This window comes from Pyxicephalus adspersus, chromosome Z (genome assembly GCF_032062135.1).
Source record: "Pyxicephalus adspersus chromosome Z, UCB_Pads_2.0, whole genome shotgun sequence".
NCBI lineage: Eukaryota > Metazoa > Chordata > Amphibia > Anura > Pyxicephalidae > Pyxicephalus > Pyxicephalus adspersus.
In genome coordinates this window covers 16,914,273-16,931,836 of record NC_092871.1, presented here as the reverse complement: position 1 = coordinate 16,931,836, position 17,564 = coordinate 16,914,273, and the positions used below count along the sequence as shown (strand labels likewise).

General features: G+C 41.2%; 1 protein-coding gene across 1 annotated transcript; it reads left to right on the top strand.

Annotated features, from left to right (window-relative positions):
• The first annotated feature begins 3,695 nt into the window (after positions 1-3,695).
• Positions 3,696-13,398, top strand: LOC140343214 (ADP-ribosylation factor 6-like). Its single transcript, XM_072429774.1, has 2 exons — positions 3,696-3,825; positions 11,056-13,398. Exon 2 carries the CDS (start codon positions 11,085-11,087, stop codon positions 11,610-11,612), a length of 528 nt encoding a protein of 175 aa, XP_072285875.1. The 5' UTR covers positions 3,696-3,825; positions 11,056-11,084; the 3' UTR covers positions 11,613-13,398.
• Positions 13,399-17,564: the final 4,166 nt, after the last annotated feature.

Below are 17,564 nucleotides of genomic sequence, written 5' to 3'. Positions count from 1 at the left end.
ATATACAGAAGGAAAGAAAAGCAGGAGAACAGTCTCTAGAACAGGAAACCTATACTCAAAAAGAAGGAAAAGTAGAACACATGGAGCAGGAAAGCCATATACAGACCATAGGAGACTGTTTGCTAGGCGAGAACAACAATATAGAGAACACAGGGAAACCAATAGCACTCTGTCTAGAGCTGGAAAGACATGAATCTCATTTGGGAAAGACTAAATTCCCAATAACTGACCAAGACAGTCCTGCAGAAGGAGACGCAGAGAGTCATTTGCCAGAGAACAAAAGTGTCAAAAAATGTAAGGAACTAGGAAAAGTCTTTTCAGAGATTCCAATCAAACAGAGAAAATCAAAGGAACCACACACAGAATGTTCAATATTTCAAGACCAGGAATCAGTACCAAACACAGTGGACTTTGACGACTACAACCGAGAGGGCAGACCGGACGTGATAAATGATGATGATGATGACCTGATGGAGGATGCAGAATGGAGATCACTGCGGGTAGAGGTGAAAAGCATGGTTCAGTGGTTAGTAGAGGAAGCCTCTGATAGGTTAACATGTTTTACCCAAGAAACTCAAGATACTGAATAACATTAATTTCATATTTGGATCCTATAAGCCAAGATATATATGCTGATACTGGATGTCACTCATGTGTATCCAGCCATGGAAGTACATCACTCACAAATAATTAAAGGCACAAAACTGTGAGCAAAGTTAGGCTCAACCAGACAAGAAAGTTTAAGGACTTGTCTATGGAATGACTGCAAGCATTGCACAATATTGAACACGAGGCAATGGACTATCAGGAAGCTTCACTACTCACACCAACACAACAGTGTTTTAAATAGAACTGCAAGTTTCACAAAATCTAAGACAATTCTAAGTCATTGAGGTCACTGCACATGCCACAATATCCGGTATTCATGGAATGACTGTACCTGTCACACATGAAAAGCAGAGCATGTATTTGCAGATAAGTTTTATGCACTCGGGATGACTACAAACACCAAGATAAAATCATCATATACTGTAACTCTAGTTCAGGCTTCACAACATAATATACCAGAAAAGTTATGAAGAATTTACACACATTTATGGGAACTGTTTGATTTTTTATAATAAGATATTTTATGCACTATTGGTCTATAAAAAAATTCAATAAATAAAAATGCACCCTTATTTCAGTTACCATAATTGTCAGTGGCCTTTCACGAAACATGAAAACATTTCATTAAGTGAAATAAAATATTTGCAGGAGTAAAAATAGAAACAATCGTGTGAAGGACTTCTTAGAAAGGGTCTGATTAAAGCTCTTCAAGGCTAGAGAGGATACACCTTCTTCAGTGAAGCTGGGTGATCCAGCAAACATGGAATAGATTTCTTAAGTAATTTGCTATTTGTTAACAAATGTTTTTAATCCTGGACCAGATCCAATCCAGGTTTGCTGGATCACCCAGCTTCATTGAACAAAGTGTATCCTCACTAGCCTAGGAGAGCTTTATTAAATCAGGCCTCAAGTGATCAGATCTGATTTAGGCTTGGTTCACACTTGCTGTGTGGTTGCAGTGCGTTCACCACTTCCTCATGCCAAGAACCTCTGCCTCTTGGGGGATGTCCCATGGTAGCAATTTCATAGGGAATGAATGGGGGCGGCGGTAAGTGGTACTAGTAAAGACTGCCAGACTGGCAGAGAGGTTGCTGTGCTTCCTCATGTTCCCCAGAGAATAAATGGGGGTGGCAGGAAGTGGTGCAGTACTACTCACTGCTGACAAATGTGCAGATTCTGGTTCTTTAAAGCATACTTACCTTTAATCCTGCAGATCTCTCAATGGCACTGGACCTTCCCTCAATCCGGTCCCGCGTCATCCTAGAATTCCTCTTCTTTGCGGAGCAGAGGAAGCACCAGGCGTCGCCAACTTCTTTTTTTTCTTCCAGTCTTCTTCCTACATCATCTGATCTTGCACTGTGCAGGTATGAGATTGGTTGACACAGCCCACTGCAAAGGGGAAAAAAGACAGCAATCTCACTGCGTATGTGTGAGATCGGCATCTCTTTACCCTTAGATAATAAAATTTATGCACTTGCCCAAAAAAGGAGCAGCCAGAGCCTCCTGGGATGCGTGATGCAGGTATCCGTGGAGGCTCTGCGCTCCCATTTAGTCTTGATCGCTGTGGCGGTGTTTCACTTAAAAAAAAATAATAACATTTTTACTTAACATATAAGGGTTGTCTTCCTTTTATGTAAAAATGTTGAGTTTAGATCCGCTTTAAGAACTAGCAATGCAGTCCGTGTGCAAGTCAAAGTCCTAGCCGCTGCCAGACAGAATTGTGTGATTCAGGCTCAGGGCTGAACATGCCCTTAAAGTGTATCTAACTTTCACTTTTCATTCCAAGAAAGTTTCCAGGAAATACCTGTTGATTTTTGCTGGAAATGCAGCTTCCTTGGCTTCCTGTGAGCTATAGGAAAGCAAATATGAGTCACAAAGGAAGTGCATTGTTTTGAGTTGGACACCTTATAGGCTTGCATTGTGAGAACAAAAAGTAAAATGCAGCCATTGTGTATTAGTTCAAAGCAAGAGGCAGAGTCTGCAAATGTAATGAACAAATGTAGGTGTTTACGTGCGCATATAACTGCCTATTATATTATGGAAAAGTAGGCCAAAAAATCTTCAGCATTATTATTATTACTAATAATAATAAACAGGATTTATATAGCACAAACATATTACAGAGCGGTGTACATTAAATAGGGGTTGCACTTTTGCAGGTTGCAGGTTTACCATTTCTAATGTCAGCCCTGGCCTTTGTTATTTTCTAACAATAAGCTGCCCATTACACGCAGTACCATCCCCATTATATCAGCCCTGGAGTCATGAGACCTAAAACCGTCCTAAAGAGGGGATGTGAATGACTGCCAGCTGGGACATAAAGAGTCAGCGCAATGCTGGGTGTCAGGCAGCCAGGCGTTTATGGTCGGGCGTTGATAGAGGGAGGTATGACAATCCTATGTTCTTCAGTCTAGGTATTACAAGACTAGCCACAATTTCAAGGTAAATACATTTTTATCCATCCGTTTTACATTAATTTACCGAGATGTAAGATGCCAGTATGAAATAAAGGAAAAATATAGCATGACTAAATTAGTAACAAGGCAAAATCTTCCAAATATTCTGCTAAAAATGCAAAAAGGCTTCATTTTGGGGAGACCCTTTCTCATTTCCTGTTATGTCTTGAGACAGGAAGTAAATGGAAATCTTTCCAGAGAGCCCAAGATAGCAAAAAAAAGATAAACTTTGAAACCATTACATAGAAGACTAACTTAAAATAAATGTTGTAATGTTAATACAATTTATATATATATATATATATATATATATATATATATATATATATATATATATATATATATATATATATATATATAAAGTTACTGCTTTATACACACCAATTGGGATCTGAAAAGGCGCCATATTTGTATATATTTGCCTGAGGTCCACAACAAAATGGCTTCCGCTGACTGACGTCAGACGTTCGGCTTCACGCACGCGCACACCACCTGCCAAGCCGGTCTTTTGAATGGGCATTGTGAAACTCGTCGACCACGTCTACTGCGCACGCGCGAGCTGTATGCCAAGGCTGACCTGAGAGTATTGAGCACGCGCAGATTGAATACTATAGCAGTATTATGGTAGCCTGATGGGTGGGAGTGGCTTTGCACATGCGCCCTGCGAGTCGGAGTGGTGCTGCCGCCCGCGCCCTTCCGATTCCGGGACCAGGAGCCGGGGCAGCGAGGACCCAGCATCAGCTGTGACACAGGGAGCCATGTATGTGCTGATTTCTGTATGAAGCAGGGGGAGGACTGGCCCAGGCTTTGTATATGGCGGGCTCTGGGTGTGGAATATAATGGGGAAGGTGGTGTTTAGAGATAATTGCTGTGATTTGCATTGTGCTGAGGGGGAATTGTTAGCTCTCCATGACTTCAGAGGACGCTGCTGGGTGTAGACTTGTGTTAATGGTCCTGGATTGTATCCAGCAATGGCTGCATATAGATCAATGTATCCATGTATGTGGGTATAGGATACATTCCCCCAGCATTGTCTCCCTGTATGGATGTGTGACATCATAATGTATATAGCGCCAACATACTGTACAGTGCTGTACAATAATTAGGGGTTGCAAATGACAGATACAAACAATGACAGAGGAGGAGGAGAGGACCCTGCCCCGAAGAACTTACAATCAAATACAATGTAACACATACAGTGCTGCTGTCACACATTATATCATAAAGATGTCATCAAAAATCAGAATCTGCTGTCCAATGTTGTCATCTGGATCTAGCTGTAAAAAAGTTTGAGCTCTCCAAAAAAAAAAAAATGAATTTTGTGTTTGTGTGCCCTATGCAACATCTAAACAATTCCTACTTTTCTAATGTGTTCAACTTTTAAGATCTGATAATGATGACACTTTGTATAATATTTGTATACTTTGTATTGTATTCAGAAGAATAGTTTGTGATATAATATTACTTTTTTTCCTTCCCCTTTGTATGTTGTAAGTATTTGGGGTTTGTATGAACAGAATGGATTGGTAGCCAGGCTAAAGATTTGTAGTGAGAAGAATCAGAATGTGTCAGGTGAAAGGAATAATGGCTTATGGGATGGGTTGTGCTGTATTTAGTGACCAGATGTGTCAGATGGGTGCAGGTTAGTAGTGAGTATGGTGTACAGTAAGGTTGGGTCAGGTGTGGGAAGGGATCACTGTATGGAATGGGGACGTGTGGTATAGACAGGGGTGGGGGGCTTTAGTAAGGAATGGTCATGCATAGGAAGGTATTGTTAATGTACAGCGCTGCGTAATATGTTGGCGCTATATAAATCCTGTTTAATAATAATTGTAGTGTGGAAACAAGGAAGAGGGAATGCGGCGTGGGATGGAGAGGTTCGGAAGGGGTAGTGCAGCATAGAATGGTCAGGTTCTGGTTGGGGAGTGCGCTGTGGAATGGACAGGTTTGGAAGGGGTAGTGCGGCATTAAATGGACAGGTTTGGAAAGGGGGGTGCGAATGAAATGGACAGGTTCGTAAGGAGTAGTGCAGCATGGAATAGTCAGGTTTGGATGGGGGAGTGCGACGTGGAATGGACAGGTTAGGAAGGGATAGTGCGGCGTTGAATGGACAGGTTTGGAAGGGGTCGTGCGGCGTTGAATGGACAGGTTTGGAAGGGGTCGTGCGGCGTTGAATGGACAGGTTTGGAGTAGGGGTTTCTTTGTCTTTCTAAGTGAACCAAAAACTTAAATTGCCCTCCCTGACCCCAGAAGAGAAGCCCTACCTCGCTTTTTTTTGGGTGCACAAGAGATGCAATTACTATGTTTACAACTGCCAGGTCACCATGAACAAATATCGATCTCTTGACATCTCTTAAAGGGGTTTTTTTCAGTCCTTGTAGTGGGGAATCATCAGAATAACTTTCAGGCCCCCTGCAGATATTTATGATGTGCCAAGCATACAGTATATTAGCTTGGTGGTTCATGGGAAGAATGCCTCATGCATTACTGGATCGAATGTTCGTTTCAGTAGTAACTGACCCGAGAGGCCCAAATTGTTCATTGCTCAAGGAACCCTGGCTGAGAAACACTGGTTTTGAGGGATGATGGTAAAAGGGAAGTGCAGCAATAATTCTAAAACAGAGTGTCTGGATGGTCTACAGGATTTGTTCTAGCTAATTATGTATTGTATATGACTATTTCCTTTCCAGTCACCATACTTTGTTGTGTATATTTCAATGAATGCCATTTTATGCCAGTGAGCAGCCAAGTTCTGGTACATTTTTTTACATCATTTTGTTATCTACTGGAACAGCAAACATTAAAACAGATAATCCATTTTAGACCAAAAGCATGCTCAAAAGCAAATAAAGCTGTGTGACGCATAGGTACTCAGGTTGTTAATGCCACATTTTATTTAATAAGTGGAGCATATAAATCTGCTATTTAGACAACATCAAACACCCTGTAAAACTATCTGCCTGACAATGGATTGCATATAAAAACTCTGCTTTATAGCATAAACTGGACGGCCTTGTCATTGTTTCCAGTGTCATAGCGTTACTGTATGGCCTGATGCATGTCTCACTTACATATCTGTCAGTAGGTGAAGCAAAGTATCCTGATAGGAAAATGTGAACACATGGAATAGTTCTACTTTTCAACAATTGCCTATACCCTCTGCAAATCTTAGGCTTTTGCAAACATTTCCTAACCAATTGAGACAACTCAATACCGAATGTTTCAGTTATTTCATGGATTCCAATATAAACCCTTGGTAGAAGGTTGCATCCATCGGCAGTTGGTTGAAATTGGTTTAAAACCAACCGTTCTGCTTCCCATCATGTTCATGCTGTCCCTACAGTATGATTTGATTTTTTTTTGTCAAAAAGTCACCAGCCCTCAGTAATCCCTCCTTACAGCTTTTGTCATTTGCAGAGAGCAGCACATGAAAGGTAATGCTGAGGTGTCCTTGATGTACAGGCTGTGATTGACTGTCTGGTTTCAGCAAGATGGTGGCCCCCATTTGGGGAATAACTTGGTTTTGGTGGACAGACTAGAGCAGGGTTTTGTTGCATGGCTGGGTATATGGAGGGATAGAAAAGGAGAATGTGTATGGTACAATGGGAGCAATATTGGCTATGATCAGTATTGATCACTTGTGATGACTGGATAGCCAGTTAGATGATTTGCCTAAAAAGCCTTAGCAAGGAGAATTAGGGAGAGGAGACGGTGAGGGAACCAACATAATTCCTAATCAGAAGACTACCTTTTGTATGTGGGCACCTTTAAAAGCCAAAAGAGTATATTTTTGAGGCTGCTGTGCTGTCTGATCTCAATAGTCTTATTAAAGTAAAAGCGGGTCAGTATTCTTCCCTGAAATTTTTTTAAGCTGTGTGGAAAGAAGCTGTAGGTGGGTAGCAGCCTCTGTATTGTGACCTAACTCTTCACTAACCACCCAAGGATTACTGAAAGGTGCCGGGCGGTACACCCAGCTAAAATTGGTCTGCAGAGAACACTGCTGGTGGTCAAGGCCCCAATGTAACCAGCTAAGATTGCCTCTATGCTTACATAGACATATCAAACCAGGTACTGAACAGGTTTCTCCACTGAACTGGAATTGAAGGTTGCAGGAGCATTCCAAAGACCACCTCGTCAAACAATACAAGGACTTCTGGCTGTAGGGTGCAGGTCAGCCAGCCCAGCAGTATAACCAAATATTGCAATTTACAATGGGGTGGCTTCTTAGACGGGGTACATGCGTGCAGTTATTGTCATTGGAAAGATCTTTCACGATCCTTTCCAACGATGAAAGACTGCACGATGCATGAACGAGCAATGTACATACATCATTCCGCTCTATAGAGAGGGAAGGGGGAGAACTACAGATCGGCACCCCACTGCGCTCTCTCCTTCACACATGCCAGATTCTTATCCAATATCTGCCCTGAGATGATTATCAGACAAGAATGATCAGACGTGTGTGCGTAGCCTTATTCTCAGTGTAAACGGAGCTCTTCTGGGACTAGACTTGTGGTGGCTGCACACTATGATCAGGGTAATGATATTGCCTTGATATTGATTGTTTATCCAGATTACGGCTGCACACCACATGACATTAATCAGATTTCAGCAGCAATTTACTCTCAGCATTGATTGGTGCTCGCCAGTTTTGCAACAATATTAAGCTATAGGGACCTTAATCACCTCAGTTCCAAACTCCTGCACTTGGTCAACAGAAGAACGTTCCATATCGGTAGTTTAATAAATATTGATTCATGGTTCTGTTATGTAGGTGTTGGTTACCTCATTTTTGACTGGCAATTCTATTCTCTTATTGGATAACAGAGCCAACTTTCTGTGCCTCTGAAACTTGCTAACAAAAGGAGAGAGCAGAATGAGGACCTTATGGGTGTGTTGCTGTTTCTTTAGCCTCCAGTCTTCAGTATTATCGTATTATTGTGGCATGGAGCAGGTCCAGCTACGTTCTTAGCATAGGGAAATTGTCAGTACACTTACTTTAGACATCTGGATTGGCCAGACCAGGATGATATAACGAATTGGAGTTTATTCATTCCCGGCATGTGCAGGGGAAGCCGGGATTGCTAGGTGATACTAGGGCTCAAGCTGCGCATGCACAGTTCAGTTTTTTGACAAATACCCAGAGCAATCGGACAAGTAGGGGGGATTATTGCAGATGGGCTGTCACCTGTCCTATCTGCAATAATTGTCTGATCGCAGATTTTACTTTTAGTTCTGTTTTTAAGGGTACATCTGAAGCCAAAACGAATAGTGGGGTGGGGGGTTAACCTCAGTTTTACAGTCGGGTACTGAAAATCGCCCGGCTAAAAGGGCCTGGGGGAACACTGGGATGGTTGTGAGAACAACAAGTGTAAGTGTCCCTACTAGGATTTCTCCTCTTTACTACTTTTTAATTCTCAGAAACATTGATGATCATTACAAATAGGTCCTTATCACATGGGTACAGTTGGTAATAACCTGACAGTGGTTTTAACCCTCCACCAGTTAGTTATAACTTCATCAGTGCACATAAATTTGGTCATAAGAAAAATTAAATGACTGATGTATTATCAGGCGGGAGTGTCCTCATCGCAAAGCTTGTTGAGCGTAGTTTCAAACCTATTGGCAAGTATGAAGGCTCACACTTTAATATATGGCAGTAACCAGTGACTGCAGTCATTTTGTTCTGTTTTGGCTTTCACAATATCTAAATTTTGTTTGTCTGAACCACTCAGATTTCCAGAACTGCAAAGTATTGTGAGTCATGCCATGTAAACAACTGATACAAACTTGCAGGCATAAGGGCCCTGTCTTTTGACTGTGCAACAAAGAAATGTCTCCTGCCCTTTCCATACAGTGAGCCCATTGTATTTACAACCTCCCACTGTTGTTTGTGCTGTATATTTTGTTCCTGTATATATAGTAAAGGTTCTTCTAGTAGTAATCGTGGCTCATGTCTCTAATCTAGAACTATGTCTAAAGCTGCATACTAATGTTAGATTTGATCATTTCCCATGATGTAGGAACAAGTGCTGTAAGCACAGCTCATTCCTGTTCTATGGAGAGGGAAGAGGAGAAAACAAGTGAGCAAGCTCACCTCACTTGTCTTGCATAACAGTCGTTCTTAATCATCTTTCATGAATGTGTCCTAAGGGGTGAGTTGGGTGGACGCCTTATACGTGTCAGATTCTCTCCTAAGATGAGCATGACCATTTGTCTCTGGCAATGATCTAGTGTGCAGTGTTTTTCTGTATTGTGACCCAACTTTTCAGTAACCTCCCAAAAACAGCCAGGTGGTTACTGAAAAGTGCTGGGTGGTACGCCCAGCTAAAAGGGTCTGGAGAGAACACTGGTTGTGTATACTTAGCTTAGGAGAGCATTCTCTTGCATGGTTGGAAGAACAAGTGCAGAAATGTTATAGGAAGATCCTATTTATTCAGGCAGTTAGGGATAAATGCTACTTTAATACAAATTACAGTAGAACCTCGTTATCCAGGCACCCACGGGGAATGGTCGATTCCGAATATGTGTAGTTTCTGGTTAACTAAGGATAATTCCTTTTTCCTTTTCTCAGCCTTCCAGCACTAGACTTGAATGGGGAGACTTGTCCCCATTTACCTCTAGTGCTGAATGGCTGTGAAAAGGGAAACCCTGATGACACTTGAGCCATCATCAGGGTTTCTCTTTCTTCAGCCAATCACGGAGCGGAGCTCTGCTATGCTGATAGCTCCGCTTTCATGATTGCTGCGCAGCACAAGCGGAGCTGTGGCATATGTTCTTGGATGCAGAATACATGCCACAGCTCCACTAAGGCTGGCAGGAGCAATCAAGAAAGCAGAGCTGTCGGGTGCCGGTTATCTGAGTTCCGGATAATCGGGGTTCTACTGTACTCATCCTTCCTATGCTATGTATACCCTACTCCACACAAATTGATATCGGCAGGAACCCGAGGCTAAGGGCTTGCTAAGTTCTGCTATAGGCTGGTGGAAGGCAGTATCCTTTTTTCCATATGGCCCAATTAGGAAGCTTACAGAGAAGTGGCTCTTTCATGGTAGGTCGATTGCGAAAAGTATTTCTGTACATCATACTGCACAGCTTAGCCACATTGGAGAAGGAGTGGAGCAACACCTAGAATAAGTAATGGCTTCTGATTCAGGCCACTCACTTCTTTAAGAAACATAAGGGGATATACATAGCATAGGGATAAATGAGGGAATGATTTGTGTGTGAGAGTATAAAACTGGTTAAGTAGTGTTGTTCCATAATATAGTGCACTTAGCAAGAATTTCTGATCCCTACCAACCAGCCTTCTAATAGAGGGGACAAAAGGATGTATTAATAGTATTGTTAATAATAGTTCTGTAGAAAAACAAAGCTCAGCAAAGTATTTACTTAGTGTTGTCCTGATTGTTACATCTGCATCATGCATTGCTATCTTGTTTACACGCGTACACATGTCAGATGATTCTCGTCTGATTATTGCTTCAGGGCTGGTATCGGATGAGAATCTCACATGTGTACGGTGCTTGTCTGATGTCGTTTGTGCATCCGCCAGGACGAAAGATCATAATACAAGTAAAGGAGAGAGAACAGCGGGGTGCCGCTCCATCGTTTTCCCCCCTTCCCTCTCCCCCTTCCTTCTCCATAGAACAGAATGGCGGTGTATGTACAGCACTCATTCTTGCATCATTCAGTCTTTTGTTGTCGGAAAGGATCGTAAAAAAAATCAAAAATCTAACGCGTGTATGTAGCCTAAGATTGGTAACCCGGCCTTTCAGCAGACCCCAGATAATGAAATACCTAGATATTTTAATATGTGGCCAACACAGAACCTAAAGCACAGTTGTTTTCATTAAAGGTAATTTAGAATTACATATTATATCCCAGCAAGAAAATGAACATTTGAGTTTACTTTAATGTGTGTATAATGCTTTAAACTATGGATATTTTGGTATTGAAAATTAACTGTCTCTCCTTTCTTCCTTACCAGCCTATGTGTATGGACTCTAAGCCTCCATCATGGGGCATATGCTATCCAGAGTGTTTGGGAACAAAGAGATGCGAATATTGATGTTGGGTCTGGATGCCGCTGGGAAGACCACCATTTTGTACAAGCTCAAGCTGGGCCAGTCTGTTACCACCATTCCCACTGTGGGCTTCAACGTGGAAACCGTAACCTACAAGAATGTCAAGTTCAACGTGTGGGACGTTGGCGGCCAGGACAAGATCCGTCCCCTCTGGCGGCACTATTACACGGGCACGCAAGGCCTCATATTTGTGGTAGACTGTGCTGACCGAGATCGTATAGATGAGGCACGGCAGGAGCTCCACCGCATAATTAACGACCGAGAAATGAGGGATGCCATTATTCTAATTTTTGCCAACAAACAGGACCTGGTGGATGCCATGAAGCCACATGAAATCCAGGAAAAGCTCGGACTAACCCGTATCAGGGATAGGAACTGGTACGTCCAGCCATCTTGTGCCAACACTGGAGAGGGACTCTATGAGGGCCTCATGTGGCTAACTTCAAATTACAAATCTTAAAGTCTTCTTTTTATGGTGTGTTTTTTTTTTTTTTTTTAATATATATAATTTTTTTTTCTGTAATTTTAATGGCTCGCTAGAGGAGCTTTAAAGGAGTGTTCCTCATCAACCAAATCTGAGTGGCCCATTTTGTTATGGTGAAAAGTTAAAGGGAGATTTTGGTGCTGCTGAGCTGCAAAAGAACTTGCAGGATACTGATGACAGCCCCTTGCAATATCTGCCTTAATTATTGGTATGAAGCAGTTAACACAACTGGACATTCAATCTTCCTTCAGACCTCAGCAGTCACACCTCAGTCTGCTCCCCATGTACTGTTAACAAAAAGGGCTGTTAACTTCTGCAGCAAGATCTTTGCAACGGCCTGGCAGTAAAAGCATACGATTCACATGGGGACGTTTTAGTGTTACATTATCATGGATGCATTCTTCTTATAGTGTAACATTTCATACCAGACCTGTGCCTGAACTTAATAATGCTTTGCAAATGTGTTTTCATCAGCAAAATCTGTTTATTCCGAAGCCACGTTCATTAGTTGACAAGCCTGATGTTCAGTGCATGTTGCAATTCTGAGAGCAGAATTTTCATTCATTTAAACCATTAACGGATTCCTGTCCTAGCATTCCATAAACTGTTTTTGACTTATTTTTGTTAACCTTCTCCATCCATGTTTTTTTTTTTACCAGTGCTTCCAATTTTTCACTTCATTCCATTGTTAGTAATAACAAAATGTGCCCTGGTATATGTACCGTGATGGTATATTACGTAGGCACGTATAGGCCTACAGATTACAGATCTGTACACAAGGATGGTCCAAACAGTAATCCAGATGCTCCTATTCTGGACCTGATACCACAGGAGGCCAGGTAGTCAAGGCATCTAAAAATTAACAGCACTCCCCCCCCCCCCCCCTTTTTTTTTTTTTAATTAAGCCTACGCCTAAAACTGCCTGCTAACCCCTTGATTGGAGTGTCTGTTATATAAATGTGTCCATCTTTGGCTGTTACATATTTTATGGAGCAAGAAAAACGATTACAAATTATGTGGGTGTTCACCCCAGAATTTTTTTGAGCTGGGTGGGAAAAAGCTGTTGGCGGGTGGGTATTGTGACCCAACTATTCAGTAACCACCAAAAAGCAGCCGGATGGTTACTAAAAAGTGCCGGGTGGTGCACCCAGCTAAAAGGGGCTGGGGAAAACAGTAGATGGTTTGTTTTCTGAGCAGTGTACTTATACTACATTATGTATCCAATCCTAAAAGTGCCTGCCATGTCACTCATATTATGTTATAAAACCCTATTTTTTTGTTTTGTTTGTGATAACCAAATTTGTGGTTTAACCTCAGTTTGGCCAATTGTCTTTTTTAATAATAAAATGAAACCAGTCAATTTACTTGCACTTTTTGTAGCAAGTCTTGTTGATAATTTTTGTTTTTTCTTTCTAAAGTTGCCTCCAATATGGTGATATAATGCAGTGTTAATTGTTGATTATGAGGCCATCATACTCTTAAGATACTTTTGGTCTGGCTCAGTCTTCCAGCCTAATGGGCAATATTGTCTGACATTGGTTCTGCTACAATGTTGAAAAGATGGAGTGGCAGGATGTAATTCTTACTGACTTACATTGCTGAGCTATGCAGACTTCCTTCATTTTTTTTCCAGCCCACCATTCCCCAACGCGCACGAAGGCTCTTTCTTTTCTAAAATTATTTCCTTCAGATAAGATTTTTGTTTCATGTTGTATTGCTTAAAACTTCAACTGATCAATAAAATTTCAACAATGCATCCAAATGTGTGTGTTACAAGGGATGTGTTTTAATATTTGTGTGAAAATGACAGTGTGCAGCACTAAATAGGATTTGCAGCACTCGTATCCAGAGCCACTAAGACTACAGGGGTATTGCTGTTTGTCAGCAGGTGTAAATGGTTTGTTTTTGTGTGCATATTACTTTTACTCTCAGAAAATGTTCTGTTCAAATCCAATCTTAGAAAAAATGTTGAATTTGTTCTGTGACGTAGAATAAAACTTTGCTGCAAGTGTTTAGGGTCTTTCCATAATGTACAAATGTGCTCCATTAGGGACTTACATTATGGCACACTTACCTGCCAAAGCACCCCCTTCCAGCAATACGCTGGCTGCGCTGTCCCTTATTGCAGTTGCTCATATCTTCACTCGGTCTTCTTCTGGGTTTAAAGTATTGAATCGACATCTGTGGCTGGGTGGGAATTACAGAGTTACTTAGTAAGTCAGGTTGAAAAAAGTCCATCAAGTTCAACCACTAGGGAAAATAAACATATCCCAGATATAAAACCCTATGGACAAAGTTGGTCCAGAGGAAGGCAAAAAAACCCTACAATTTGCTCCAACAGGCGAAAAAAAAAACTCCTTCCTGATTTCATGAGGCAATCAGATGTTCCCCAGATCAAAAGTCTGAATAATGTAGTTCCTGAATATTTACATGGGAGCTACTTCATCTCAGCGCAGAATCTTGCTCATCATAAATGTGCAGCTCAATGTACACATAAAGAAAGCAGGTGGAAATATCCCTGGCAGGCTTTACTTTAATATTTTGGAGTAAAAAGAGAAAGCAAAACTGAGGAGCACATTCACAAAGTAGTAGTATGGCTGCACTGCTGACTAAGATCCAGCAAATTTTTAAAGCCTAGTAATGCAGTTTTCCGCTTGCTCTTGAACTCCATGAGAATTTGGTTTATTAAGAAGTTCCATGGAGCATGTTCTCAAGAAGAAAGCTACTTGATTAAAGGAGAATGGAGAAGGAAAACTATGAATTCCCTTGGTTTTCCATGTCTTTTCTCAACCGCCTATAATTAAACTGTTAGGTTTACTGACATCGCATTGAATTTGGCACAGACATGTCATTCCTACCCTGCACTGGCCAGTCCCAAAGCCTGTAGTTAGTGTTTTGTGAGAAGGGCAATTACCAAAGTTCAAAATAATCAATAAATAGTTTATCACTTATTAACATACAGGGCATAAAGAATAATATATTGATTTATAGTATGTGCACCCTTCAGTTCAGTTCTTCCAGGCAATTTTCTTTAGGCAGGTAGGTTTTTTCAAAGAACTGTTACCGGCTCTGTGGGGGCCATACTTTACCTTCTAGAGCTTTTTATTTTTCTTACTTTTATGAGTTTGGCTATTACAACTTTAATGACAAAGTTGCCCAGTCTCTCTATCAGTTTTATACCTATTACTGATATAGTGAAATCAAATAAAGTCGTAGGACCGCCTTCTGAAACCCAAGTCAGACCTGCGTATTCACCATGTGCACTTCTCATATGATTCTATAGAAAGTTCATAATCCACTTACAAACCATTGGCTTGAATCAAGGGTGCACAGCTCATGCATGGACATGGCAGTCAATGTGGACAAGCTCTGGTGCCTGCTGCACAGCTCAGTTGTATTTACAGGTAGTCCCTGGGTTACATATGAGATAAGGACTGTAGATATGTTCTTAAGTTGAGTTTGTATGTAAGTCAGAACAGGCACATTATTTTAATAAATGCAATTAGGAAAGATATTTGTCTCAAAATATTAGGCAGCGTAGTGTCAGTTACTGTATAAAATCCTCACTGTGATTTAATCACAAACAAAGGAAAAACAAATCCTAATAGAGCCTAGACATTCATTAACTTGAACTGAAGCAAGCGGTGCTTTGATATGTCAAAAGAAACAACTTCAGAGTTTGTCTTGTTCATTAAACAGTTACAAGAGCTTGCAGAAGAGCTCAGTCTCAACGGTGTTTAGCAAAAGATTTCTTCTGCAAGTCATGCAAATCGCCCACTGAAGGGGGCTCGTCTTGCACACGGGCGAGCAGGGAAGAAGCCCTGTTTGTATCTAGAAGTCGTCTGTATGTCGGATGTCCTTAACTCGAGGACTACCTGTATTCACACAGCACAACCACTTTTAACAGAAGAAGAAGTAAAGGTTAGTGTAAAACCATGACTCCAACTGTTTTTTTTTTTTTTAATCCCATATTTTCAATGGTTCCATACAACAGGTTACCTTTATTATATTGGGGGTTATAAAATAATTAATATACCCTGTTTAGAATAGCTCCAATAAAGGTTTAAAGTGCATCTATTAGCAAAAATTTCAATGTTGGATTATATTTAGACCTGTAAAAAATTTCACTGCTGTTTTTGTTTTCTTTTGGGAAGTATCACTGCCCCGTGTTTTCATAATTGGCCTTAGTGGCTCTCTGGATTGTGGAGGGGACACACACTTGCCTCAGCTGCTTCTGAACATGTACAAATGTTGGCCATAAATCAGGTGCCTTTCAGCCAGTTTTCACAAAAATGATCAAACAATGCAACTTACTGCCAACACTTTCTGCCGAAACAGTAATGATTGAAACAGATGGTGGTGGGTTGCCGTCATCTGTTTTTATAGTCAAAGGCTGGAATAAAATTGGGTTTAATGAATGATGTGTGTATGACCAGCATGGGTTATGCAATTGATTGGTCATTTGTTAGGGATGGGGTAAGTCTGCTGGTGAGAGACTGAGAGCAAGAAACCTTAGCTTGAAGACAAAAGATCCCTGGTAAGAGTTACACTACCTATGCATGCAGTCCAGCTGTCTGTTAGATCATTTTTTTTAATACACATAAAATAGCTAAATATGAATATTGAATGTTTTTTTATTTAGATTAAGGGGTATCTGGTTTTGGGGTTCTGCTAACCTTCAGGTAAAGGTATTGTCCTGCCAACGTGGTTCCGGAGAACTCACTGTGCACCAATGTTTCTCAACCAGAGCTTGCTAGGGGTTCCTTAAAAAATGTTTGTGTCTCTCGGGTCAGTGTAAGTGACACCAATTATCTTTTTGGCTATCTGTAAGGGTGACATTCTTATCATTGGCCAGCAATGTAAGAGGCATTCTTCCCACTGATCACCACACTAATGTACTGTGAGCTGTGAAAATAGTAGTTAAAGCAGGGGTTCCTTGAAAACCCTAAAGTTTTTTTCAAGGGTTTCCTTATGTTAAAAAGGGTGAAAAATGCTGCTGTGCAAAATGTAAATGGTTGTTTACATGGCATTGTAAAAAATCCTCTTCTAGAGTGGTATATAAGGTGTCCAATACTCCTCCATCTCATCCTGTTGAAGTAGCCTAGGGCTACATACACACGTCAGATGGTTCTCCTCCGATCGCTTCACGGCGGAGATCAGACCAGAATCTGGTGTATGTACATCGCTCGTTGTCTTAACGACTATACTGGCAGTTCAATGGAGGACGGACGAGGAATGATCGTAATGGAAGTGAAGGGGAGAGAGTGCCGCGGGGTGCCACTCTGTCAATCTCCCCTCTCTATAGAGCAGGGGTGTCAAACTTCGGCCCGGGGGCCAAATCTGGCTCCCAACATCCTTTTTTTTGCCCCCCAAAGTAATCCTAAATATGAACAGCAACTGGCCCGCCTCTGCATTGAAATAGCGCCGCTACTACAGTTCCAGGCATCACACTCGTCTATAGACCAGCGGGCTCTCTGCCTATGCGTGGCCCCGCATTGGACTATTTTATAGACACAAATAATGGTGGGAATTTCAGTAGCAGCGCTATTTCAATGAAGAGGGAGTTTCAGCGGCGGGCCACTCATACGATTTAGCTCCGTATTGGCTGCATCTGGCATTTCCAGCACTCTCCCTTTTCCTTGCTACTCCAAGGCATGGACTTGAATGGTTGCATTTTCCTAGAAGAATATTGTTATTATTATTGGTAGCCTGTGCAAAAAAAACTCAAAAGGCTACAAATAGAGAAAGAGGCATAGGATTTTTTCTTAAAATTAAAAAAAAAAAAAATGTTTATGCCTCTTTGTCTATTATAAGCTTCCAGATTGAATGTGAAGCAAACCCTCTTTGTTTCCATATGAAAAGGGTTTAAATCTAATGAGAAGGAAACATTTCCTCAATTTTTTCAATAAATTTCAAGGATGGCCCATG

What these genes read in the sequence shown, in the direction of transcription:
- LOC140343214 (XM_072429774.1), top strand. Translation starts at nt 11,085, where the DNA reads ATGGGGCATATGCTATCCAGAGTGTTTGGGAACAAAGAGATGCGAATA.